The following is a 25,568-nucleotide window of genomic DNA, read 5'->3' on the forward strand; positions in this document are numbered from 1 at the left end:
ATATGTTTCTAAAGAAATAAATGGTTTTGGCAAAAATGCGTCAATCTAGCATTCGTTTTCTCAGCCTGTCTGGTTAGTCTTTTATGTACAGTACATACTTCTACAGCAGATGAGATTCTACATTTGTTTAATGCCCAAGCAAAGGTAGAGGCCATTTCTGTCATAAAAGAAAGTATACTTGCATTTTTTTTTGTAACACTGGTCAATCAATCATTCTCTGTCAAAATGAATCAAAGGTGATGGTTTAAATGATAGTTAAAGGTTTTAATCATTCATTTGTTAAGAGGATATTTATAATTAAGTAGTGCAAAATGACTCATATTAGCTCTCAATTTATTTAAATATAATCTAATATAATATAATGCAACCTACCCTTTTTCTATCCACAGTGCTTTGGACAGCCCAAGGGCACTTTCTAGTTGAGAACTCGGATGCTTCCACCATCAACAGGAACACAGGATTGTTTTGGGCTTTACTGCAGTGCAGGTACCAGAAAATATAGCAGTAGACGTTTACAGAGAGCTCAGCCTGATTCACGGTTGTCCAAAAATTATTCTTCACACTAACATATTACCCTCAATCAGCTGTGATTATCAACAGTAAACTAATATGGAATATTAAAGGCCAAATTCATTAAACGGGGGCAAATTATCGTGAAACCGCAATCACATTAAAGCGTTGATGGGAATGTAAAGTTCTACAAATTAAAGAACACAGACGCAGCTCATTTCCATTATGACCAATGCAATCTCCAGGAGCAGCGCAAATTAGGAGAGTTGATGATGATAATCAGGTGTGGGTAATCTACTAACAACACAGGCGCAACAAATTAAAAATAATGTGGCTTGGCAAATTATATGTTTCAGATAATGTGTTCCTCTGGCATTCCAAATTACGGAACCATGGAACACATAACATGCGAACACATAAAATATGTATATCGGGGCCACAAATGAACAATTTGTTCCCACAACTTAAGCCGGGTGCACACTGCACAATTTATAATAGTCCTTTACGACTGTTGCTTGTCAGATTGTATACACTTGATCCCTGCTGAAAGCCATGTCATACTGATGGATCTCAGTCGTCTTTAATGTCAGACTGTACGGCAGTCAAGACGCGGTAAAAACAGACGCACGCAAGAAAACCCGTCGGTGGTTTTTGATATGACGGTTATCGTAGGAGAAGTCACACTACAGGACTGTGTGCATCAAATCTTCTGATACTGCCAGAATTTCATTTGAGGTCAAATTTGATCCTAATGGTCATTAATCGGACATGTTAAACTCGCGATCAAAGACTGGTCTAGGATCAGAGGAATCTTTTAGGATTCCCAATTTTGCCCCTGCCCCTCGGAGGTGTGCGCACCCCACTGCCTTTTTTGTTAACTGAAAAAAAGAAAGCCATATTGGAATAGTTATGCAAACATACTAACCTGATCAGTAATACCAATTGTATTACGAATATGAAATTGGATTACCTATATAAAAATGTGTGTTTTCTTTCCAGTATGTTGTTTGGCAATCTATACGTTTATTTTGATTGGAAAGGAAAAACTGAAATTTCAGGTAACATCATATTTGATTGTGTTTATTCTTTTGTTTATGCTAATCAGCACTCATTTAATCACTACTAAACACAATATATCCTGTCTATTTACTTACTCTCAAATGACAATATTTCAAAATTAGATTTTTTTTTTTCCACGTTTGTCCATTTTTGTTTTTGTTTCTATCACTTTATTGCAGATAAAGACAGAAAGATCATGTTTACGGCTCTGCTGGTTATCTCAGTTCTCGGGACACTAAGTTTTCTTGCCTTGAGGAAGGTTTGTCAGCTGGAAGAGGCTCTGTCTGAAGAGGAGGGTCAGTCTCTGTTATCGGCAAGATTAATGTAAGTTCACTCTTTCATTAAGTCAACCGTAATTATGAATGATCTCTTTCACAGATCCAACAATACGAATTCTAGCCAGATAATAAGATTAATACTTGCCCTGCTGATATTTTTAATGTACCCACCACAATAATAAGGTACATATTATGATATTCCTCATTTGAACAAAAAAAAAATTCATTTGCAGTAATAACTGGAAATGATGTGTCTCCATCATTACACAAACAATAGACAAAAAACTATAAAACACAAAAATGGTGATACTGATTGTTTTGATTTTTCATTGGAAGCTTATATATTTTGTTGTGTAATGTTATTTTAGATATACACAAAGAGCAACATCTGCTGTGACGGAAGCTAAAACAGAGTTTAGTAAGTTCATATGGCTTAATTTCCTTAATTCCCTATTTGTTATAAAATTATTTCATTAAAGAATTATTCAAATAATTATTTTCAAATTGGACTATTGTTGTACTGGTTCATCAGTTATTAATTTTTTTTTCTTTTGTCTGTTTTCTTTTAGAGACGATTGTGGAACTGTTCAAAACAAAAACCATAATGTTATTAAGTTTCTGCATGGCATACAGTGGTAAAGACTAAAGGAAACATCTGTTAATTTGAGAATTTGAGAATGAGGAAAATGTTTTGATTCCTGTTGTCTCATTGAAGGCTTGGAGCTGTCATTTTACAGTGGAGTTTATGGAACCTGCATTGGAGCTACGACACACTTTGGCGATGCAGCAAAAGGCTTAATCGGCATTTCAGGCATTGTGGTGGGAATCGGAGAAATAATTGGTAAGTCACTTTCAGTATGAAGAGACATCTACTTTGATTACCATTGCATTTTGGTATTATGGTCATCCAATCGCAATATACTTTTATAAGACTGAAGCTTGATTAGATGTTGTCTTTTGTCTGCAGGGGGAGGATTGTTTGGACTTGTATTGAAAAATAACCGTTTCAGGCGCACTTCAGTTGTCTTCTTAGGGATGGTTGTGCACTTTGTGGCCTTCTACCTGATATTCCTCAACATACCAGATGATGCACCTGTGGTTTTTCAAACAAGCTCACAGCATAAGCCATATCTGGCACCAAGGTATAACAATATGTAATAATATAAATGGCGTGATTTTTCCCTCAAACCAGTTCTGTGCAAATCCTGCCCTGCAGCCAATTTCATTGGTTAAGGTTAGGTGAAAGATAAGGTTTGGACAGTGGTTCTCAAAGTGTGGGGCGTACTGCAGTGCATGGCACGGAAAACAGCTTTGGAAATAGTGTTAGTGTTGGCTCTCTGCCTTTTATAGCAGCACAGGATGCCAAATCCTCTAAAACTTCCTTCTTCAGACCATTGACTTTCAGTAAGATTTTGTTTGGGCACAGTATCAAAAGTTTCCACTAGATGAAATTCGCTTCCCATTTGTTTCCAATATGGTAATTTTGACCACGAACAGTACAAGTGTGACTATTTTTTTCAGGACTATTTAACCTTTTCAAATCATGTCCATAAAGTTAAGATAGGAAGTGTGAAAACCTTTACTAAGTTTCGTACCATTGCGATGTAGTAAAAAAATAACAAATTATGTTTACTGTACCAGAGGGTTTTAAAAAGAATCTTTACATTTTTAATTTTTAGTGAAATTATTTGGTAGTCAGAGGTGAGGTAAGTTTAAAGGGGGACATGACCAAAAAGGTTTGAGAACTACTGGGTCAGGGGTTAGCATTTGGTGTAGCACTGTGAAGGCAATCAGCACTGTGATTGACATGACCAATGAAATCTTAAGAATTGGCTGCTGGGCAAAGTTTGCGCTGAACTTGTTTTTTGGGGGGAAGAATGCATATAAGTGAAATCTAGAAAACAAAGCAGTGTTGCCAAGGTCATGGGTTGGATTCCCACAGAATGAATGAAATGATAAAAATGGATACCTTGAATGCAATTTAAGCTGCTTTAGATTGTCTGCTGAGCTACATTTTGTTTCCTAAATAGTGCAGTGTTGCATTGTTGATGGTGAACTTTATTCACTCTTGTAGCTTGTCCATAGCCCTGCTGTGCAGCTTCTTGCTGGGTCTCGGGGACAGCTGTTTCAACACTCAACTCTACAGCATTCTGGGACGGGCGTATGCCGAGCAGAGTGCACCAGCCTTTGCTATATTTAAATTCATACAGGTAAAGACATTTTGCATTTATTCAACACTGTTTACACAGTATTAAGATGAATTTTTGTCGATCGGATCAGAAGTGGACGAGGCTAAATACAGTTTTGAGCTTGTCCACTTTCGACCACTTCCAGACGTAGTCGAAAACACATTCGGATTGCAAACGCTCATGTGGTCGAATGTGAGCCACAAATGACCGCCTACTCTCCGCCGACTGACCTAATGCAGACATTATGGGAAGCGCGCTAGCCAGACGGGATTTAAACTTTGTCGGTTGTATACCCAAGTTTAGTTGGAAGACAAAAAGCTTACCAAGCACAGTGTTCTCTCACCATTCCTGATTTCTAACACACACTCACAGCGTTCTGCGCGGTTTCGTGGCTGTCAGAGTCGTGGCTGTCAGAGCAGAAACTAAAGGTAATGCTCTCCGTATGTTTTTCCGTTGTGTCCAGGTGGGTTCATATGTGAATTGGGGCGAGCTTATTTTGTCCATTAGATTAAAAGACCTGAAAAAGCCCATAGATTTACTGCCCATAGACCCTTCCCTCAAAGAAATCAGGACAGAAGTGGTTGAAAGTGGACAAAAGAGATGGATTAAAACACCGGGTTTAAACGGGAATGTGTCTCCCTCATCTACATGTGACCTGATCGACCAAAACGCATCTTAATACTAGGTGTAAACAGAGCCTAAGATTCATATCAACAAGTCTGCTATTGAATCACAGAAGACACAGGCCAGTTTGCAGTTTTGCATAGTAATGTGATGTACCATATGGCAGGGGCGTAGAATTTAGTAGGGACGCTAGGGACGTGTCCCTACCAATATCCAGTGACACTGATATATCCCTAGCAATAATTTCAATCAAAATTTAAAATATATTTATACATTGATGTCCCCGTCCCCACAAATTTCAAAATCAAACCTACGCCACTGCCATATGGGGCAATATAAACTATGCAAATACACTATCGTTCAAAAATCTGGGGTCAGTATGACTTTTTTTTTTTTTAAAGAAACTAATTGTTTTATTCAGCAAGGACACATTAAATTGATCTAAAGTGACAGTAAAGTATATTTCAAATAAATGCTGTTTTTTTTTTTAGCTTTCTATTCGTCAAAGAATCCAGAATTTTTTTTATCACAGGTGTTTTTAACATTGATAATAATACAAAATGTTTCTTGAGCATCAAATCAGCATATTAGAATGATTTCTGAAGGATCACGTGACACTGAAGACTGGAGTAATGATGCTGAAAATTCATCTTTGATATCACAGGAAAGAATTACAGAAGATCAAGGGATCTTCATAGAAAATAGTTTTTATAATATTGTTGTAATAATTAACAATATTACTGTTTTTACTGTATTTTACCTTGGTGAACATTCTTTCAAAAACATTTAAAAATCTTACCAACTCCAAAGCTGTGTGTGTGTGAGAATTTATATAAATAAATAAAAATACATAAATAAAAATCAAATCAAATTGACACAGACAGATGTTTGTGCATCTACTGTATGTATTTTTGTGCATCTAATCATTAGACTAATACCTAGCCGTCATTCTACTTGCATGGAAGATGGTACTTGATATGATTGTACGGTAGTCTGATGATGATACGTGGTATTTTGAGCATTTGAGGACTGCTGGTTTACGTCAGAACAATATCTGTGTAACGATCACCAGCTGGAGTGCCCTCGAGAGCCACCAGAGGGCGCTCCACAATAGACTATGATCACTTCCTCACAAACTACATTTCCCATAACTCACTGCCCGGATTCATCAGCACTCATTTCATTCCCCGGTGTCTTATCACCTTGTTTCTCTCACACCATAAATACCTGGTTTTTACATTCACTCGGGGCGAAGTATTGCTTTCCCAGTGAACTATTCTAAGCGTTTGTACCCTGTGTTTGTTTACCTGTTACGACTTTATCTGGACCTTACCTCTCGTTGTCTGCTGCCTGCCTGCCTTACTCTCTGCCTGGACTCTGTTCTCTGATTGTTTCGCCGCCTGCCCCGACCCTTTGCCTGCTCTGCTTATATCGCTGGTATTCGACCCTTGCCTGTCTGACGCTGTTATTTAATAAATCCTGCAAACGGATCTCTCCTCGTCCGCTGCTTCATTACAATCTGATTAGTATTTAGACATTAAAATGGGGAATTGCACTTAATTTAAAATCTATTTAGGTGGATATATGCCTTATATTTCTTAATGAATAAAATGTATTCAGTAAGGTGAATTCGATGTTTCTCTCTCAGTCTATTTTTGCAGCTGTGGCGTTCTTCTACAGTGGTTATATACTGCTGACGTGGCAGCTCCTCGTTATGGTCATCATGGGCTTCATAGGAACGCTGTGTTTTTTCATGGTGGAGAGGATGCAGAATATGTCAGCTGATACACTGGAGTATTAGATTGGAGCCTCAACCAGGACACATTTCAGTAAGCGTTGTACTACTTGCACTATTTGTTTGTTGTAATTAAGATTGAATTATTAGTATAAGCACTACTCGGGATTTATGAGAAGGTGCCTTTTTGTGTTTTTTTGTTTAGTTTTTTTGAGACCTTAAAATACATATGGAATTAATATTATTACTTTTAATTTCTCTATGTAAATGCTTTGATAAAGTATTGTTTGTTGGAATTGCATTGCGATATCCTAAATCTGTAATGGAATTGTATTATGGTAAAATTATACTTCAAATGAGATTACATTAAAGCTGCAGTCCGTAGCTTTTTTTGGGTTAAAAAGTATCCAAAATACATATTTGAAAAAATACATAACCAGCCAGTGTTCAACGCTATCTGCTTGCCGTAGCTCGATTCAAAACAGTTAGCTTGTAATAATGTTTTTAATCCCAGTGGTACTGGTGGATTTCCGCCGGGGGATTCGAGCATGTCTTTGCATCATTACGTCACATCTGTACACATAAAGGAGGAGTCTCGGCTAGTAGGCTATGAGTGTGAGGATGTTGGAGGTGGAGATTTATAGCCTTTTCTCACAGCACTTGATATAATTAAACTTATCAATTTGATGGCGGATCCAGAAAGGTTCAAACGACAAGCAGTGACAACTAGAGACTCACCCGCTGTAAAATGCAAAATACTTTGTTCGGACTTCGGAGTGGCTACAGAAAAAAAGAGACAGCAACCGGCCCATGCGAAAACAAGGATACATATCGGAAGGACATTACATTGAGGCTAGACAAAGAGGAAAAAATGCGGACTGCAGCTTTAAAGGCGCACTCAGTAATGTTTTGTTTCTGTTTCTAGATGAAACTAGTGTTTAACTGGTCATGCGATTTCAGCTTTGCCACCCTCATGAGGTGATGTGTATTATGTGTAAAACAATAACATAATGAGGAAAAAATAATGAGCGCACCTTTTAAGATATGAAAGAGGAGCTGTATCATTTCAGTTTAGTTAAGAAAGCATTTCTCTCAGGGTCCTGCTGATGACATGAGCTAATGACATGTCAATCCAATTTATTCTCTTATGATTTTACACTGTATATACACTCTGTTCTTCTTTATTGTGAAACTTTTTAACTTTAACTGTGCAGTCGTTACCAGGAAACCATACCAGATAAGCTGGTTCAGATAACGAAAGTATTACCCATAGTTATGTGACCATTGACCTGAGGACTTTGTCACAAGACAGACAGAACCGGTTTAAATAAGAATCTTTACACATAGCGGTCTTAAAAAACACAAGTCTTCTTGACATCTGCATCTGCATCAAGTCTGACTAAAGCAGTATACATTGTAGTTTATATACATTCCAAGGGGGAGGAATTTACAGCGAGGTGGCATGTAAATGAAGTACATGAGCAATTTTCCCAGCCCAGCCCTGAAGTGTCATTCAAATACATTGATGTTAATCCAATCAACCTATCTGATTCATTTAACTTACAATAGAGAGAACAGGCAGGAATCTCATGCTTAACAGCTGATATCATCATCATCATCATCATCATCATCATCATCATCATCATAACCTTAAATGCTAAATTCAATTTACTCTACCTTAGTTTTTCATGTTATGTTTTGTAAGGACATAAGATCAGCAGATCTTAAACAGATTCTTAAATTTGTAATCCCACAGTTGTAAACCAATATTGTGTTGTTTATAAAGTAATGTATGTTATCTTTACAGGTGTATTGTAGTTCGGGCTGTATTTGATATGTTTTAATGTTTGTTCCACAAAATGTGCATCTTTGGATGACATTACTTCATGTCTTTACTACACACTAGCCAATCACACTACATTAGATTGTAGATATGCAATAATTAATGTGTCATATTGAAAGGATTTGTTTTAGATTCAGTCTCAGACAAAAGTCTGATTTTTGAATTTGTCAATTGACAATCAACATGAAACATTCTAACCTTTTTGGCTTATTTGATGTTTTTAACATTTCAATAAAGAAAAACTAAATGTGTTCATGTGTGTTTATTTATTTCTATTTACATGGTCATATTCACTGACCATTAGGTTGTTGTAATACATTTATATTAAGTCTTTATTATTTATCACTCATAATTTAGTAATTATTACTACATCACTGCATCTCACATCATTATTATGAATTGAGACTTATGCTTAGTAACTCTGTCTGAGAAAAAGTATTGTGATGAAGCCTTTCACTTTGTGAAAAAAAAGTAGGTAATTAGTTATTTTGGTTATGTTCAATACTTCTTTTTTCTTTATTTTCTGAAGTTTTGATGCGCCTGGGTTGCTGGTTAAAAGTAATCAATGGCAGATGCTAATACAAATCAAATATTCTATCATCGCTGATAAATGAGGCTTATCACTTAAATGGTAATACATGACCTCTTCAAGCACTTAAGACACTGTGCAACCTCTTATTGTTGAAAGTTTAACTTGAATTCAACGTTTTGGAGTCTAAACAAAGAATTGGAAATTCAAGATAGTTATTACTGGTCATAGTTTAATGGGTGATTCATGTGAAACAACTACAAATTACATGAAATATATAAATGTTTCAGTTATGAACAGCTAAAAAAAAACATGTCAAATAATAGAAAAAAAACATACGTCATGTATTCCTAGATTATTTAAGGCACAGTGCTTCTGGTAACACTTTACAATAAGGTTCATTAGTTAGCATTAGTTAATGTATTAACTAACATGAACCAACCATGAGCAATACATTTGTTACAGTATTTGTTAATCTTTGTAAACGTTAGTTAATAAAAATACAGTACTTCATTGTTTGTTCATGTTAGTTCACAGTGCATTAACTAAAGTTTGCTATTACTGGTGATGGCTTTGAGTCTACATAAACAATGAACATTTGCATAGATCTTATACTGGTCATATTTCTTTGTGACTGTTGCTTTGTAACTTTGTATGTTACATATAAAAAAATTCAGTGCTTCAGTTATGTACAGCGCAGCTAAAAAGACTGAAATGAAGTGTCTATTTCAATAGTGGGTGGAAAAAGCAAAAAAGAGGGCCACAAACTTTGCCACAAACTTTGCTGCTCTGATGATGTGGGATCTTGGCCGGTGCTGTGGGGGAATTTCAGCGCTCCACATTCATTAAGTGCTTGTTCAGTTCTGATGCTTGTGCTCCACTGTCCTTCTGTGCTCTTTGTTAAGCCTTCAAAAGCCTGATACCCACCATCACTTGGTGTGACGCTGCCACCATGGACAAACAGAGAAGGATATAGTGGATTTTTACTAGTAATGAGATTTTTCACAATGAACATTTCATCAGAATCAATATCATTTAAAAGTTTCAAACAAACATCCGCATCATTTCCCTGGTTCACAACACTGTTGAAGGACTGATATCCGTCTTCCAAAGCATCATTAGTGGGAACGTTAAACTGTATCTTGCTGATATCAGCACTCATAGAGGAGTTTTCAAAGCTAGAAATGTCCCTCTTGTCAGATTGACAGGAATGATCACAGCTCAGCTGACCCAGGAAGGATGAATCATCATTGGCCGATCCCAAATACGACATGTTTCTGAAAACCGATGAGCCAGAGCAGTTGCCCGAATCTCTTTTTGCACGGTTGCGTTCTCTTGAGGAACTGATATCAACACTCTTGACTCGCTGATTGCTGGGTGTGTTGTTGGCAAAGAGAAAGGATTTGAAATCCTCCTCCCGGGCATGTTCGACACGTGATAAGATGTTGCAATTCTCCTTGTCATTACCAGAATCAAAACCAGCCTGGCCATAATCGTCTGCTGCTGACTCAACACTGTGGGAACTTTTCTCATTGTTTGTATCAACTGATAATGCGGAGATCCTGTAGAGAGACAAACATGTTGAGGCGTTATTAATCAGAATTAGAGCGTTGCTAGTCTGTCATGTGTTTCTGAAGTTTTGGGGAAAACTTACAATTTATTTTCCTCCTTAAAGTCCAGTTTTGGAATCTCTACATGGATTGAGGAGAAGTCCATAATGGAAGGAGGCAAAATATGACCCTATTAATCAAAAATAAAGAAAAATTAGGTTAAGAAAAAAGATTGATCTGCATAAATGATGTAATATGATTATTGATGGCTATTGCATGATTTGTATCTTTCTCCAACCTTCTCTTCTCCAAGATTGGCGTCTATTTTTGGCTTGGAGATCTTGTCCCACCAATTCATCTTCATCCTGTAACGAGGAAGTAAAGTGTGTCAGAACTAAATTTGTCAAGGATGCACAAAGGAATACTGTAGCAAAAATGCAAAATGTAGAATGATGGCGAGACACAAAACAGAGATCTCACCTCAAAACACAGATGAAGATAGTACAAATGATGATGATTAAAACAACATCCATCGGAACCATCGTTATGAGTAATTCATTTGGAGATGAGGCTGTGGAGCACATATAGATTGATCGGGATTATTAAAGAGCATTAAAACACACGCAGTAATAACTCTGAGAACAAAACACATTGACTTACAGCTGGTGAACTCAACTGGTGCGCTCTGGTAACTCAATATCTCGTGTGAGTTATAGCTTGTGCTCATTCTTGCAGTCAGAATGTAGTTGGTGTTTGGCTGGAGATTTCTGCCCACAATCTCAAAGAATCCCTGGGAGTTTGGCACATTCTTGGACATCTGTATGGGCAAAGTGTTTATTTTATTTTTTTATGACACATCTATATGTGAATATGCATGAATTCATTTAATATCATCTATATATCATCTTCCTTACGGTTTCATCTCCTCCTTCAATCCTATAGGTCAGATGTATTTCCAAACTTTGTGCAAAATATGTTTTCCCATACTTGTCATCCCAAGTTACATTAAAATCTCCATTTTTAGTCTTCTGAACTGATAAGACTGGAGTTTTTGGTTTGACTGCAGAAAATGAAAATCACATATTTGTAATTGTGTCAGATAAGGCCAGATAACACCTTTTTTTATTTCAGAATATTTAAAAGTATGAAAAAGCATAACAAGAACATATAGACAACAAATATACTCACTGAAGTCCATTGTCACAAATGTTTTGCTTAATAAAACATTTGTTCCGTTCAGAAGTGTAGTAGAGAATATCTCTGTTAAAACAAACCCGTCGACTTTAATTTTGCATTCACAGTCGGCACTGTGATGACTTCTCTCAAAGATGCATGTATATTTATTAAACCTGCAATATAAGAGTTAATAGTGTCAGTTGATTGCTAAATGAACAGTAAATCATTTTAGTTATATTTATAGAGGAATTGAACAAATACATACGTATCTATTACAAAATGTGTGATGTTGAGTTTGTATCCAGAGCAACTTATGAGGCCGTCAAACCAGAAACTGCACTTCATTTCTGTCTCATAGTCATTGAAACACTTCAAGTCCTTCTCTGTGGGTTCTACAGAGATTTTAGATAAGGAAAATAAAAAGAATGAATGTGCTAAATGATTTTGAGGAGATGAAAATGACAGTGTAGCCTATAGGCTTAGCTATAGATTTGTCATTATGATAGTGACAAACAAACGCACGTTTTATGGCTATCTTTGTGAGGACAATTAAATAGCCTATCCCAAGCCTCTCTAACCATCACAACTAAGTGCTTAAACTCATTCTAACCTTAAGTTAACCCTATGACCGTTGCATAAACCGCTAAGAGCAGTCTAACAAGTTAGTCATCACATTTTTTTCTTTAAGATGTTCATAACTTTTTGAAGTTAGTTACATAAAAAAGTAGATTAGTCTAATTTGATACCGAAAACTGATTAGGCTACCCCTAACTAACTTCTAGTTGGTCATACTCTTAAGACGCAGTCTTAACGGATATGTTTATGCAACTGGCCTCAAGTCACTGCGGTCACGCCATCTGTGCTTCAGAAAAGCGCGGTCACGCCATCTACGCTTAAAAATATATTGCGCGTCTACACGAGGTTGCGTGGTAGACTCAAGGTGTATGCGGTTGGTGTCGGAAGACTTTAAAAAAAATATTCATAATAAAATAAATAAAATCTAATTGTTTTCTGCAAATTCCACCAGATTATTGTTCTACATCTCACTGTCTACCACTGTGGTGATTTTCATATTGATCTACTGTTTTATTATTTAATAATTGTCTGTCAAAGTCCTATACTGTATACCTTGTTATACAGCAATATTTAATAAATTCATAAAAAAATAAAATAAATTTGTTTTCTGCAAATTCCACCAGAATATTGTTCTTCATATCACAGACTACAACTGTGGTGATTTTCATGTTAAACTACTGTTTTATTATTTAATAATTGCCTGCCAAAGTCCTATACTGTATACCTGGCTATATAGGCATATTTGATAAATTCATAAAGAAAATCAAATAAAATTGTTTTCTGCAAACTCAAACAGATTATTGTTCATCATCTCACTGACTACCACTGTGGTGATTTTCATGTTGATCTACTGTTTTATTATTTAATAATTGCCTGCCAAAGTCCTATACTGTTTACCTGGCTATATAGGCATATTTGATACATTCATAAAAAATTTAAATCAAATTGTTTTCTGCAAATTCCACCAGATTATTGTTCTTCATCTCACTGACTAGCACTGTGGTGATTTTCATGTTGATCTACTGTTTTATTATTTATTGATTAACTGCCAAAATCCTAGACTGTATACCTTGTTATACAGCAATATTTAATAAAAAAATAAAATAAAATTGTTTTCTGCAAATTCCACCAGATTATTGTTCTACATCTCACTGACTACGACTGTGGTGATTTTCATGTTGATCTACTGTTTTATTATTTAATAATTGTCTGTCAAAGTCCTATACGGTTTACCTTGTTATACAGCAATATTTAATAAATTCATAAAAAATTAAAATAAAATTGTTTTCTGCAAATTCCAACAGATTATTGTTCTTCATCTCACTGACTACGACTGTGGTGATTTTCATGTTGATCTACCGTTTTATAATTTAATAATTGTCTGTCAAAGTCCTATACGGTTTACCTTGTTATACAGCAATATTTAATAAATTCATAAAAAATTAAAATAAAATTGTTTTCTGCAAATTCCAACAGATTATTGTTCTTCATCTCACTGACTACGACTGTGGTGATTTTCATGTTGATCTACTGTTTTATTATTTAATAATTGTCTGTCAAAGTCCTATTCGGTTTACCTTGTTATACAGCAATATTTAATAAATTCATAAAAAATTAAAATAAAATTGTTTTCTGCAAATTCCAACAGATTATTGTTCTTCATCTCACTGACTACGACTGTGGTGATTTTCATGTTGATCTACCGTTTTATAATTTAATAATTGTCTGTCAAAGTCCTATACGGTTTACCTTGTTATACAGCAATATTTAATAAATTCATAAAAAACTAAAATAAAATTGTTTTCTGCAAATTCCAACAGATTATTGTTCTTCATCTCACTGACTACGACTGTGGTGATTTTCATGTTGATCTACTGTTTTATTATTTAATAATTGTCTGTCAAATTCCTATACTGTATACCTTGTTATACAGCAATATTTAATAAATTCATAAAAAATTTAAATCAATCTGCCAATTCCACCAGATTATTGTTCTTCATCTCACTGACTACGACTGTGGTGATTTTCATGTTGATCGACTGTTTTATTATTTAACAATTGCCTGCCAAAGTCCTATACTGTATACCTGGCTATATAGGCATATTTGATAAATTCATAAAAAAATAAAAATAAAATTGTTTTCTGCAAATTCCACCAGATTATTGTTCTACATCTCACTGACTACCACTGTGGTGATTTTCATATTGATCTACTGTTTTATTATTAAATTATTGTCTGTCAAAGTCCTATACTGTATACCTTGTTATACAGCAATATTTAATAAATTCATAAAAAAATAAAATAAAATAAAATAGTTTTCTGCAAATTCCACCAGATTATTGTTCTTCATCTCACTGACTACCACTGTGGTGATTTTCATATTGATCTACTGTTTTATTATTAAATTATTGTCTGTCAAAGTCCTATACTGTATACCTTGTTATACAGCAATATTTAATAAATTCATAAAAAAATAAAATAAAATAGTTTTCTGCAAATTCCACCAGATTATTGTTCTTCATCTCACTGACTACCAATGTGGTGATTTTCATGTTGTTCTAATGTTTTATTATTTAATAATTAACTGCCAAATAATAATAATAATAAATAATAATTCATATCCCCCAAAACACAGCATAAACATATAGATATGTTTATTATTTAAGTACAAAAAAAAGGTATTTCATTTATATATTAAGAAATGTATTTAAGTTGGCTTGAGAAAGCCAAGCTACTGAAATCCTATTTAAACTTATTATTATTATTATAAATTACGTACTTATACTTTTTAAAATGAATTTATCAAATATGCCTATATGTCAAGGTATACAGTATAGGACTTTGGCAGTTAATTATTAAATAATAAAACAGTAGATCAACATGAAAATCACTACAGTGGTAGTCAGTGAGATGTAGAACAATAATCTGGTGGAATTTGCAGAAAACAATTTGATTTGATTTTTTTCTGAATTTATTAAATATTGCGGTATAACAAGGTATACAGTATAGGACTTTGACAGATAATTATTAAATAATAAAACAGTACATCAACATGAAAATCACCACAATGGTAGACAGTGAGATGAAGAACAATAATCTGGTGGAATTTGCAGAAAACAATTTTATTTTATTTTTATATGAATTTATTACATATTGCTGTATAACAAGGTATACAGTATAGGACTTTGACAGTTAATTATTAAATAATAAAACAGTAGATCAACATGAAAATCACCACAGTCGTAGTCTGTGAGATGTAGAACAATAATCTGGTGGAATTTGCAGAAAACAATTTGATTTAAAAAAATTATGAATTTATTAAATTTTGCTGTATAACAAGGTATACAGTGTAGGACTTTGGCAGTTAATTATTAAATAATAAAACAGTAGATCAACATGAAAATCACCACAGTCGTAGTCTGTGATATGTAGAACAAGAATCTGGTGGAGTTTGCTAAAAACAATTTTATTTTATTTATTTTATTATGAATATTTTTTCAAAAGTCAGCCGACACCAACCGCATACACCTTGAGTCTACCACGCAACCTCGTGTAGACGCGCAATATATTTTTAAGCGTAGATGGCGTGACCGTGCTTTTCTGAAGCACAGATGGCGTGACCGCAGTCCTCAAGTCTTATCCCTCAAACAGCCCTTTAATGCCTGTCAGAAAGTGAGGAGTCGGACAAACTATACCCACTTTGCCATCATCTCGATGGTCTAAAACTCAAACTGGTTCTCACAAAGATAACTGTACAAGAACATAAGTTTTAGAATTAGACTGCTTTATAGTTCTATACAAAAATGAAAAGCTTACCATAACAAAGTGTCTGGCAGAGCAGCGTGAAGATGATCTGACTCACAAGAACTGAAGTAAACATTGTGTCCGTCCAGTTCATAACACAATTATCTACATGTCCGTCTTGTGAGATCAAATAAAAATAGCAAAAACCGATCTCTTACGCAATAAGTTACCTTCTCACAGTCTGTTGCCTTGTTGTAAAGTAAAGTAGACTAATACGGTTTCACTCACGAACACATAAAATTGCCAGAAACCCTACGTATGATTCTTCAATATACTTTCTTATTCGCAACTGCATCATGGATTGTGTCTAGATGGCGGGCTAAGCTTTAGTAACTGAACTAACTACTTCACTGTTCAGTAACTGAACACGCACTACTTTGGCTCTTCCTCAGCTGACTCACTGGACAAGACTGTCGTCTCTGGGGCTCCGCCCGCGTTTACTTTAGTTATTTCGCTCCTGGTATACAGTTAGTTAATTGTGAATAATTAAAAGTGTAATTAATATAGTAGAAATGTAATGGTTTATTGGCGGATTGATTACAATTTGTATATCTAACCACAGTGTTACATGGTTAAGGTGCAGTAGGTGATTCTCTACAGATTTTTTTTTTGTTATGGTGGATGAAAGTCTCATCATGATAGCGATCATTAAAGGGATACTCCACTTTTTTTGAAAATAGGCTCATTTTACAACTCCCCCAGAGTTAAACTGTTGAGTTTTACCGTTTTTGAATCCATTCAGCCGATCTCCGGTTCTGACGGTGCCACTTTTAGCATAGCTTAGCATACATCATTGAAGTGGACAAGACCATTAGCAGTTCTCAAACAAAAAACACCAAAGAGTTTCGACATTTTTCCTATTTAAAACTTGACTCTTCTGTAGTTACATCGTGCACTAAGACCGACGGAAAATGTAAAGTTGGGATTTTCTAGGCTGATATGGCTAGGAACTATACTCTCATTCCTGCGTAATAATCAAGAAACTTTACTGCTGTACCATGAGAGCAGCAGGCGTAATGATATGACGCAGCGCCTGAAAATAGGCCACCTTCCGTCAACACAACGGAACTATTTTCAGGCGCTGCGTCATATCATTACGCCTGCTGCACTCATGGTACGGCAGTGAAGTTTCTTGATTACTACGCAGGAATGAGAGTATAGTTCCTAGCCATATCAGCCTAGAAAATCGCAACTTTACATTTTCCGTCGGTCTTAGTGCACGATGTAACTACAGAAGAGTCAAGTTTTAAATAGGAAAAATATCGAAACTCTTTGGTGATTTTTGTTTGAGAACTGCTAATGGTCTCGTCCACTTCAATGATGTATGCTAAGCTATGCTAAAAGTGGTACCGTCAGAACCGGAGATCGGCTGAATGGATTAAAAAACGGTAAAACTCAACAGTTTAACTCTGAGGGAGTTGTAAAATGAGCCTATTTCCAAAAAAAGTGGAGTATCCCTTTAAGCGGTATAAATTTATTTTTATAATATATATCATCCATGAAAGGTGTAGACCATAAAATGTGCACTCAATCATTGCATCCGGCATGGGCGTCGGAAGCAAAAAAAAAAATAAAGAAAAAAGTGGGTGGGTCATCCTCCAGAATTTTTTTACTGTAGTAGAGTAGGGTGTTCCCGAAGCCAAATACCTTATCTAAAATCTCTATGCAATAGCAAGTGAGAGTAAAAATGAACTAGTGCAAATCCGTCTGTGTGTGCAGCTCTCAGAAATCAGAGCTTGGCAAGAGTAATATCAACTCAAATAGGCTACTACATCATATAAATGTGTTCTACGATATGATATTGTATTTTATTGTATATTTAAATTGTTTACGCCTTGTATGATACACGAATGAATGGAATAAGCACAGCACGACCACAAATCAAACAGCGCGTTAATTGCCTCTGTGCATCTCAGTCTCAACCAAACCAGCTCTAATAGCCTGAATTACTACTTGATATGTCTATTTAAATGTTTTAAACTTTGTATGTGATAATCTACATGATAGATTTCTTTGTCTCACTCTCTCTTACAAAGTAACACAATGGCATCAAACACAGCTCAGCAAATAATAATCAATTTTTATAATATGTGTTTTGACACTTTTGTCTGACCATGAGAAAAAAATGAGCATGCTGCCATCAAGGCAATGTCTTTTTAAGAAACATCCCTGCTTATTTCAGCAAGACAACGCCAAGATTCATTCTGCACATGTTACAACAGTATGGCTTCATAGTAAAAGAGTTCAGGTACTAGACTGGCCTGCCTGCAGACCAGACCTGTCTCCTATTGAAAATGTGTGGTGCATTATGAAGCAAAAAATACAACAACAGAGACCACCCTTTTCACAAGATGTAAAATAAGTCTCGGATGTCCCCAGAGTGTGTGAAGTTTTAGCTCAAAATACCCCACAGATATTTTTTTATAGCATGTTAAAATTGTCCCTTTTTGAGGGTGGGCAAAAACGCACCATTTTTGTGTCTGTCCCTTTAAATGCAAATGAGCTGCTGCTCTTGCAGAGGGTGGAGCTTCAACAGCTTGTGTCCTTTTACCTCACACAGACACACAGTGAAAATTCCAAAAACTTTTAGCCTTTTATGTTCAAACCGGAATCAGACAATGTTGGAGAGACTCAAAAAGTGAAACCATGTAGAATACAACGGGACATTCTTGAATGGTTAGTTGGTGAATTTATGTAGCTTATGTGTAGTTATCTTCTAGTCATTGATTAGCATATTCTGTCATGATAATCTATAAATCGCATTCCCAGGGGTGGGGTTTTTGTAAATTTGAGGGTTTGTGATGTCACTAACTCAGGAGGAATGTTGTGTTGTCCCTACCAGCCATTTGTTGTAGTCCTTAAAAAGCTATTTCTTTAAAAGAAAATATCTCCCTTTTCTTTGAACTTTGAGCATCGTAACTTTGCAGATGTTGTTTATGCTCAAACAGCAACATTACACACTAACTAAAGTTAGAAAAATTAAATCATAATCAACCACCCCTTTAAGGTAATTTATCAATAAGAAAGAAACTTTCACTTCAACATGGTTTAACTAGAATAATCATGTTGTTGTTTTTTGTAGTAAAACCATGGTTTATTTTCACAAGGGATATTAATTTGCATAGTCATCTTTTAAGCAAATTCATAAGTTGGCTATTTTTATTTCTGGGTTGTCGGTTGAACAGTTAATCCAGGCCGTATCCAGATCCGATGGTGGACCTGCGCCTAGACACGACTACAACGCATGATGTAGTCAGCCGAATCCGGGCCGTATCCAGATCCGATGGTGGACCTGCGCCTAGACACGACCACAACGCATGATGTAGTCAGCCGAATCCGGGCCGTATCCAGATCCGATGGTGGACCTGCGCCTAGACACGACCACAACGCATGATGCAGTCAGCCGAATCCGGGCCGTATCCAGATCCGATGGTGGACCTGCGCCTAGACACGACTACAACGCATGATGTAGTCAGCCGAATCCGGGCCGTATCCAGATCCGATGGTGGACCTGCGCCTAGACACGACCACAACGCATGATGTAGTCAGCCGAATCCGGGCCGTATCCAGATCCGATGGTGGACCTGCGCCTAGACACGACCACAACGCATGATGTAGTCAGGCGAATCCGGGCCGTATCCAGATCTGATGGTGGATGCGCCTAGACACGACCACAACGCGTGATGTAGTCAGCCGAATCCGGGCCGTATCCAGACCAGATGGTGGACCTGCGCCTAGACACGACCACAACGCATGATGTAGTCAGCCGAATCCGGGCCGTATCCAGATCCGATGGTGGCCCTGCGCCTAGACACAACCACAACGCATGATGTAGTCAGCCGAATCCGGGCCGTATCCAGATCCGATGGTGGACCTGCGCCTAGACACAACCACAACGCATGATGTAGTCAGCTGAATCCGGGCCGTATCCAGATCCGATGGTGGACCTGCGCCTAGACACGACCACAACGCATGATGTAGTCAGCCGAATCCGGGCCGTATCCAGATCCGATGGTGGACCTGCGCCTAGACACAACCACAACGCATGATGTAGTCAGCCGAATCCGGGCCGTATCCAGATCCGATGGTGGCCCTGCGCCTAGACACAACAACAACGCATGATGTAGTCAGCTGAATCCGGGCCGTATCCAGATCCGATGGTGGACCTGCGCCTAGACACGACCACAACGCATGATGTAGTCAGCCGAATCCGGGCCGTATCCAGATCCGATGGTGGCCCTGCGCCTAGACACAACCACAACGCATGATGTAGTCAGCTGAATCCGGGCCGTATCCAGATCCGATGGTGGACCTGCGCCTAGACACGACCACAACGCATGATGTAGTCAGCCGAATCCGGGCCGTATCCAGATCCGATGGTGGACCTGCGCCTAGACACAACCACAACGCATGATGTAGTCAGCCGAATCCGGGCCGTATCCAGATCCGATGGTGGAGCTGCGCCTGGACACGACCACAACGCATGATGTAGTCAGCCGAATCCGGGCCGTATCCAGATCCGATGGTGGACCTGCGCCTAAACACAACCACAACGCATGATGTAGTCAGCCGAATCCGGGCCGTATCCAGATCCGATGGTGGACCTGCGCCTAGACACGACCACAACGCATGATGTAGTCAGCTGAATCCGGGCCGTATCCAGACCAGATGGTGGACCTACGCCTAGACACGACCACAACGCATGATGTAGTCAGCCGAATCCGGGCCGTATCCAGATCCGATGGTGGACCTGCGCCTAGACACGACCACAACGCATGATGTAGTCAGCCGAATCCGGGCCGTATCCAGATCCGATGGTGGACCTGCGCCTAGACACGACCACAACGCATGATGTAGTCAGCCGAATCCGGGCCGTATCCAGATCCGATGGTGGACCTGCGCCTATACACAACCACAACGCATGATGTAGTCAGCCGAATCCGGGCCGTATCCAGATCCGATGGTGGACCTGCGCCTAGACACGACCACAACGCATGATGTAGTCAGCCGAATCCGGGCCGTATCCAGACCAGATGGTGGACCTGCGCCTAGACACGACCACAACGCATGATGTAGTCAGCCGAATCCGGGCCGTATCCAGATCCGATGTTGGACCTGCGCCTAGACACAACCACAACGCATGATGTAGTCAGCCGAATCCGGGCCGTATCCAGATCCGATGGTGGACCTGCGCCTAGACACGACCACAACACATGATGTAGTCAGCTGAATCCGGGCCGTATCCAGACCAGATGGTGGACCTGCGCCTAGACACGACCACAACGCATGATGTAGTCAGCTGAATCCGGGCCGTATCCAGATCCGATGGTGGACCTGCGCCTAGACACGACCACAACGCATGATGTAGTCAGCCGAATCCGGGCCGTATCCAGATCCGATGGTGGACCTGCGCCTAGACACAACCACAACGCATGATGTAGTCAGCCGAATCCGGGCCGTATCCAGATCAGATGGTGGACCTGCGCCTAGACACGACCACAACGCATGATGTAGTCAGCCGGATCCGGGCCGTATCCAGACCAGATGGTGGACCTGCGCCTAGACACGACCACAACGCATGATGTAGTCAGCCGAATCCGGGCCGTATCCAGATCCGATGGTGGACCTGCGCCTAGACACAACCACAACGCATGATGTAGTCAGCCGAATCCGGGCCGTATCCAGATCCGATGGTGGACCTGCACCTAGACACAACCACAACGCATGATGTAGTCAGCCGGATCCGGGCCGTATCCAGACCAGATGGTGGACCTGCGCCTAGACACGACCACAACGCATGATGTAGTCAGCCGAATCCGGGCCGTATCCAGATCCGATGGTGGACCTGCGCCTAGACACAACCACAACGCATGACGTAGTCAGCCGAATCCGGGCCGTATCCAGACCAGATGGTGGACCTGCGCCTAGACACGACCACAACGCATGATGTAGTCAGCCGAATCCGGGCCGTATCCAGATCCGATGGTGGACCTGCGCCTAGACACGACCACAACGCATGATGTAGTCAGCCGAATCCGGGCCGTATCCAGACCAGATGGTGGACCTGCGCCTAGACACGACCACAACGCTTGATGTAGTCAGCCGAATCCGGGGCGTATCCAGATCCGATGGTGGACCTGCGCCTAGACACGACCACAACGCATGATGTAGTCAGCCGAATCCGGGCCGTATCCAGATCCGATGGTGGACCTGCGCCTAGACACAACCACAACGCATGATGTAGTCAGCCGAATCCGGGCCGTATCCAGACCAGATGGTGGACCTGCGCCTAGACACGACCACAACGCTTGATGTAGTCAGCCGGATCCGCGCCGTATCCTGATGGTGGCCCTGCACCTAGACACGACCACAATGCAGCCCTGAAGTGTCAGCAGAGATTGTGTCAACTAGACTCTCCCTGTTAAGGCCTCATTGACACGACAGCCATCAGCACTGATCCTCAACAAACCCTTCTCCATACCGGCGTGATGACTCCAACCTTCAGCCAGATCTGGATAATATTCTGAATGTTCTGATCCAATCTGACTTCTGACCTGTAATGGTGCCTGAATCATAATCATACAAAGTTTGTTTGTTGGCCAGAGGAGACCAGGCCCCCGACTGAGCCTGGTATCTCCGAAGTTTTTTTCTTCCCCATTCTGTCACCTGATGGAGTTTTGGTTCCATGCCACTGTCACCTTTGTCGCCTCTGGCTTTTGGCTTGCTTATTTGGGGACATTTAGCATTGAATATTCAACAATATTATTGATCTACCTGCATTGACACCATTATGAGAACTGAACTGAGCTGGACGATGACATCACTGTTTTCTCCAGAGCGTCTGTCTGTCTGTCTGTAAAAAAGAAAAGAAAAAAGAACTAAATTAATAACTTTTTTACAATGAAAATGATCCATCACTGATGTTACTTAAGCTGGACTATGACACAATTTTCTTCTAGATCTGCTATACAAACAAACTTTGTTGCATTATTTTTCTGTTATCACTGTAAAGCTGCTTTGAAACAATCTGTATTTTAAAAAGTGCTATATAAATAAAGGTGACTTGACATTAATGATAGCAGCAACCTCTCACAGGAAACAACAATTGGATCCACAGGAGCAAATGGAATCAAACAAAGAGTTTAACAACATAGCTTAAACTCAGAGAAAAACAATGGTTAGATGTTGAACAACAGTGAACTAGACTAGATATGTTACTAGTCTTACTCTCTAACCACATTAAGCCATGACTGGCAACATGGATCTGACTGCTGGTCGGTAGAGCCAGAGAGAAATCCAGGAACAGCAGTAAAACCGGAAATCCAGGTAATCACAAAAGAAAGGCAAACACACAGGAACAGAAACTAGAACATTGGACAGCAAAGGGACAGACATGACATGACATGAGCCACAACGATCTGACAGATGTAACCGTGGCGTCCCTTTTGCCACACTAGTCCCGACTACGCCACCGGGGTTATATACCCACGGACATAACAGCAACCCAAGTTCAAACAAACAGTAATTGATAAAAGAACGAAGACGTGACCTTCAAGTTTAATAACTTTTATTGGCAATGGGTTATAAACCTCTGAATAAATAATCACTTTTAGTTGTGTGTATTATAAAAGGAGCACTAAAACTTAATCACATAAACATTAAGTTATCATTAAATAGCTCAATTACAAATAGGAGTAACCAAGCCTGTGTGGAAAATAGAGGAGGGTCATTGGCCGCGGACCCGCCGCCCTAGGAGCACACACCACACGTGTACTATTCTCAAGATGATAAAATCACTTCTAAAAGCAAATTCAGTGCATAATACAAACCACTCTACACTCCCACATCAATACGCATGCAGTGAAGGAAATCTCACACCAGCTGCAGTGAAGGAAAGGCCCAAACGACCCCAGAGGAAGTACTCCCACACAGGCTGGCTCCTAGGACACAAAAGAATATAAGTTAACACTCCCCTTTACATATACTCAAACACAGCGGTTGGTCTAAACCAAAATCAGATAATATGATCAGTACACAAAAATAATAAACCACAATTTAAGCAGCAGGAAATCAGTAACCAAAACTTTGAGGTTATTATAACGAAAATAAATCATAAACAAAACAGCAGGGCCTAGACGTCAGAGGTCCACGTGCATAGGGCTCCACAAAGGAGGATCTGCCAAATAAACACAAAACAAACCATAAATATCTAAAATACAGATCCCAATAGACCTCTGCCACAAATTCCATGCAACATCATTACACCTTTACTTTACAGAATTGTTAGATAATTCAATGATTATACATGAAATGTTAACACCAAAGCAAACCTAACAATCTAACACACACATACCTCTATCGTAATCCAAGAATAAAACAGACTGGGGTGAATGATTCGTGGCTATGGATTAAACACGACATCCTATCGCTCACACTCTTGTATCAAGGACTTCCGCCCTGCGTTTAACATAAAATCAATGAATAATAATTAAAAAAAAAAAAAAAACTAACTAACGTCTTTGTATTACAACAAGAATGCCACACTTACGACATGAAATAAATACACGCCCCGCTTTATACCGAATCCTTACTCGGTCACACAAAGATGACCGCGGCGCAAACACAAGGGTAGATGTAGGGAGAACTAATGCCGCGTTCCAGGCAACCTGTAACCCGTGTTTTTTCAACTGGTAACTGGGAGTACATCGATCTAGTACGAATTCACGGGTGGGAAGTCACGGGTTTGACTGCCGTTCCAGTGCACTTTCACGGGTATAAGGTTGGAAAAACACGGGTTACAGGTTGCCTGGAACGATGTACTCCCAGTTACGAGTTGGAAAAACACGGGTTACAGGTTGCCTGGAACGCGGCATAAGTACCAGGGGCCGGTTGCACCAGCTGTGCATAAGTTACAACTTAGCCTAGTTTTGACGTAAATGGGCACTAAGTTACAACTTACGCACTACTAAATATTTTTACGTTGCACCATTAAACTTAGTTTTAACATAACTCTACGTTCTACGTACTAAATATTTATGGCAGCCTCCGATCAGGAGTAGGCCTAACAGTTGGAATAAAATATCAGATAGATGAACTGCATCAATAAGCTCTTCTTTTACCTGACAGACTTCAATTCTTTAGACATATATGATAATGCTGACATTTACACTCGCTTACATTTTAAGAGAGACTTTGTTAGCAGCTCTTTAACACGAACCCGTCCTAAACAGCGCCGCTGTGTGCATCGGTCCATGTTGTGCATGTCAAATATCAGTCATAATCAATAAACGTAATTTCTTGTTTTTTTTTGTATCAATATTTATTTATTGATCCTTATTAATTTCATTTCAAATACAGTTTCTGAATGTTATTTATAGCCTATATAAAAACACTTATGTTATTCATGATCAAGTATCGTATTAAATGGAAACTTATTTTTTACCGTTAGTAACGTGAGGCAAAAGAAGTTATGCCGCGTTCCAGGCAACCTGTAACCCGTGTTTTTCCAACCTTATACCTGTGAAAAGGCACTGGAACGGCAGTCAAACCCGTGACTTCCCACCCGTGAACTCGTACTAGATCGATGTACTCCCAGTTACGAGTTGGAAAAACACGGGTTACAGGTTGCCTGGAACGCGGCATTAGTTACAAACTAGTTACTAAGCCTAGTGTGGACTTTACGTTACAATCTAAGA

General features: G+C 38.8%; 2 protein-coding genes across 3 annotated transcripts in view; one reads left to right on the forward strand and one right to left on the reverse strand.

The window, feature by feature from the left end:
- Positions 1-25,568, forward strand: part of LOC130071039 (UNC93-like protein MFSD11) — a 248,771-nt gene that overhangs the window by 7,250 nt on the left and 215,953 nt on the right. The window contains exons 2-10 of one of the 2 annotated variants that reach the window (XR_008803950.1): positions 390-486; positions 1,510-1,568; positions 1,749-1,893; positions 2,216-2,265; positions 2,417-2,482; positions 2,563-2,688; positions 2,815-2,989; positions 3,922-4,057; positions 6,309-6,599. Coding sequence is in view for 1 of the 2 variants with exons in the window: in XM_056235650.1 (XP_056091625.1) it covers positions 390-486; positions 1,510-1,568; positions 1,749-1,893; positions 2,216-2,265; positions 2,417-2,482; positions 2,563-2,688; positions 2,815-2,989; positions 3,922-4,057; positions 6,309-6,461 (1,007 nt within the window). In the remaining variant the exon portion in view is untranslated. Of the gene's footprint in view, positions 1-389; positions 487-1,509; positions 1,569-1,748; positions 1,894-2,215; positions 2,266-2,416; positions 2,483-2,562; positions 2,689-2,814; positions 2,990-3,921; positions 4,058-6,308; positions 6,770-25,568 lie in introns of those variants that run through there. The other variant, XM_056235650.1, reaches the window with a different exon arrangement.
- Positions 9,468-25,018, reverse strand: LOC130071024 (uncharacterized). Its single transcript, XM_056235632.1, has 10 exons — positions 24,993-25,018; positions 23,752-23,813; positions 11,759-11,927; positions 11,506-11,666; positions 11,232-11,377; positions 10,978-11,134; positions 10,798-10,888; positions 10,616-10,682; positions 10,422-10,507; positions 9,468-10,329 (listed from the first exon to the last, which is right to left on the reverse strand). Exons 1-10 carry the CDS (start codon positions 25,016-25,018, stop codon positions 9,468-9,470), a joined length of 1,827 nt encoding a protein of 608 aa, XP_056091607.1.

This window comes from Rhinichthys klamathensis, unplaced genomic scaffold, assembly GCF_029890125.1.
Source record: "Rhinichthys klamathensis goyatoka isolate OS25496 unplaced genomic scaffold, OSU_Roscu_1.1 h1tg000425l_1, whole genome shotgun sequence".
In the NCBI taxonomy this organism is placed as follows: Eukaryota; Metazoa; Chordata; class Actinopteri; order Cypriniformes; family Leuciscidae; genus Rhinichthys; species Rhinichthys klamathensis.

Excerpts from the sequence above, each read along its gene's own strand:
- LOC130071024 (XM_056235632.1), bottom strand. The coding sequence starts at position 25,018 with ATGTCTAAAGAATTGAAGTCTGTCAG. Across the intron at positions 23,814-24,992 it reads AAAGAATTGAAGTCTGTCAG|GAGCCAGCCTGTGTGGGAGT; the intron begins GTAAAAGAAGAG and ends TTTGTGTCCTAG. Across the intron at positions 10,889-10,977 it reads ACCAGTTGAGTTCACCAGCT|CCTCATCTCCAAATGAATTA; the intron begins GTAAGTCAATGT and ends TGTGCTCCACAG.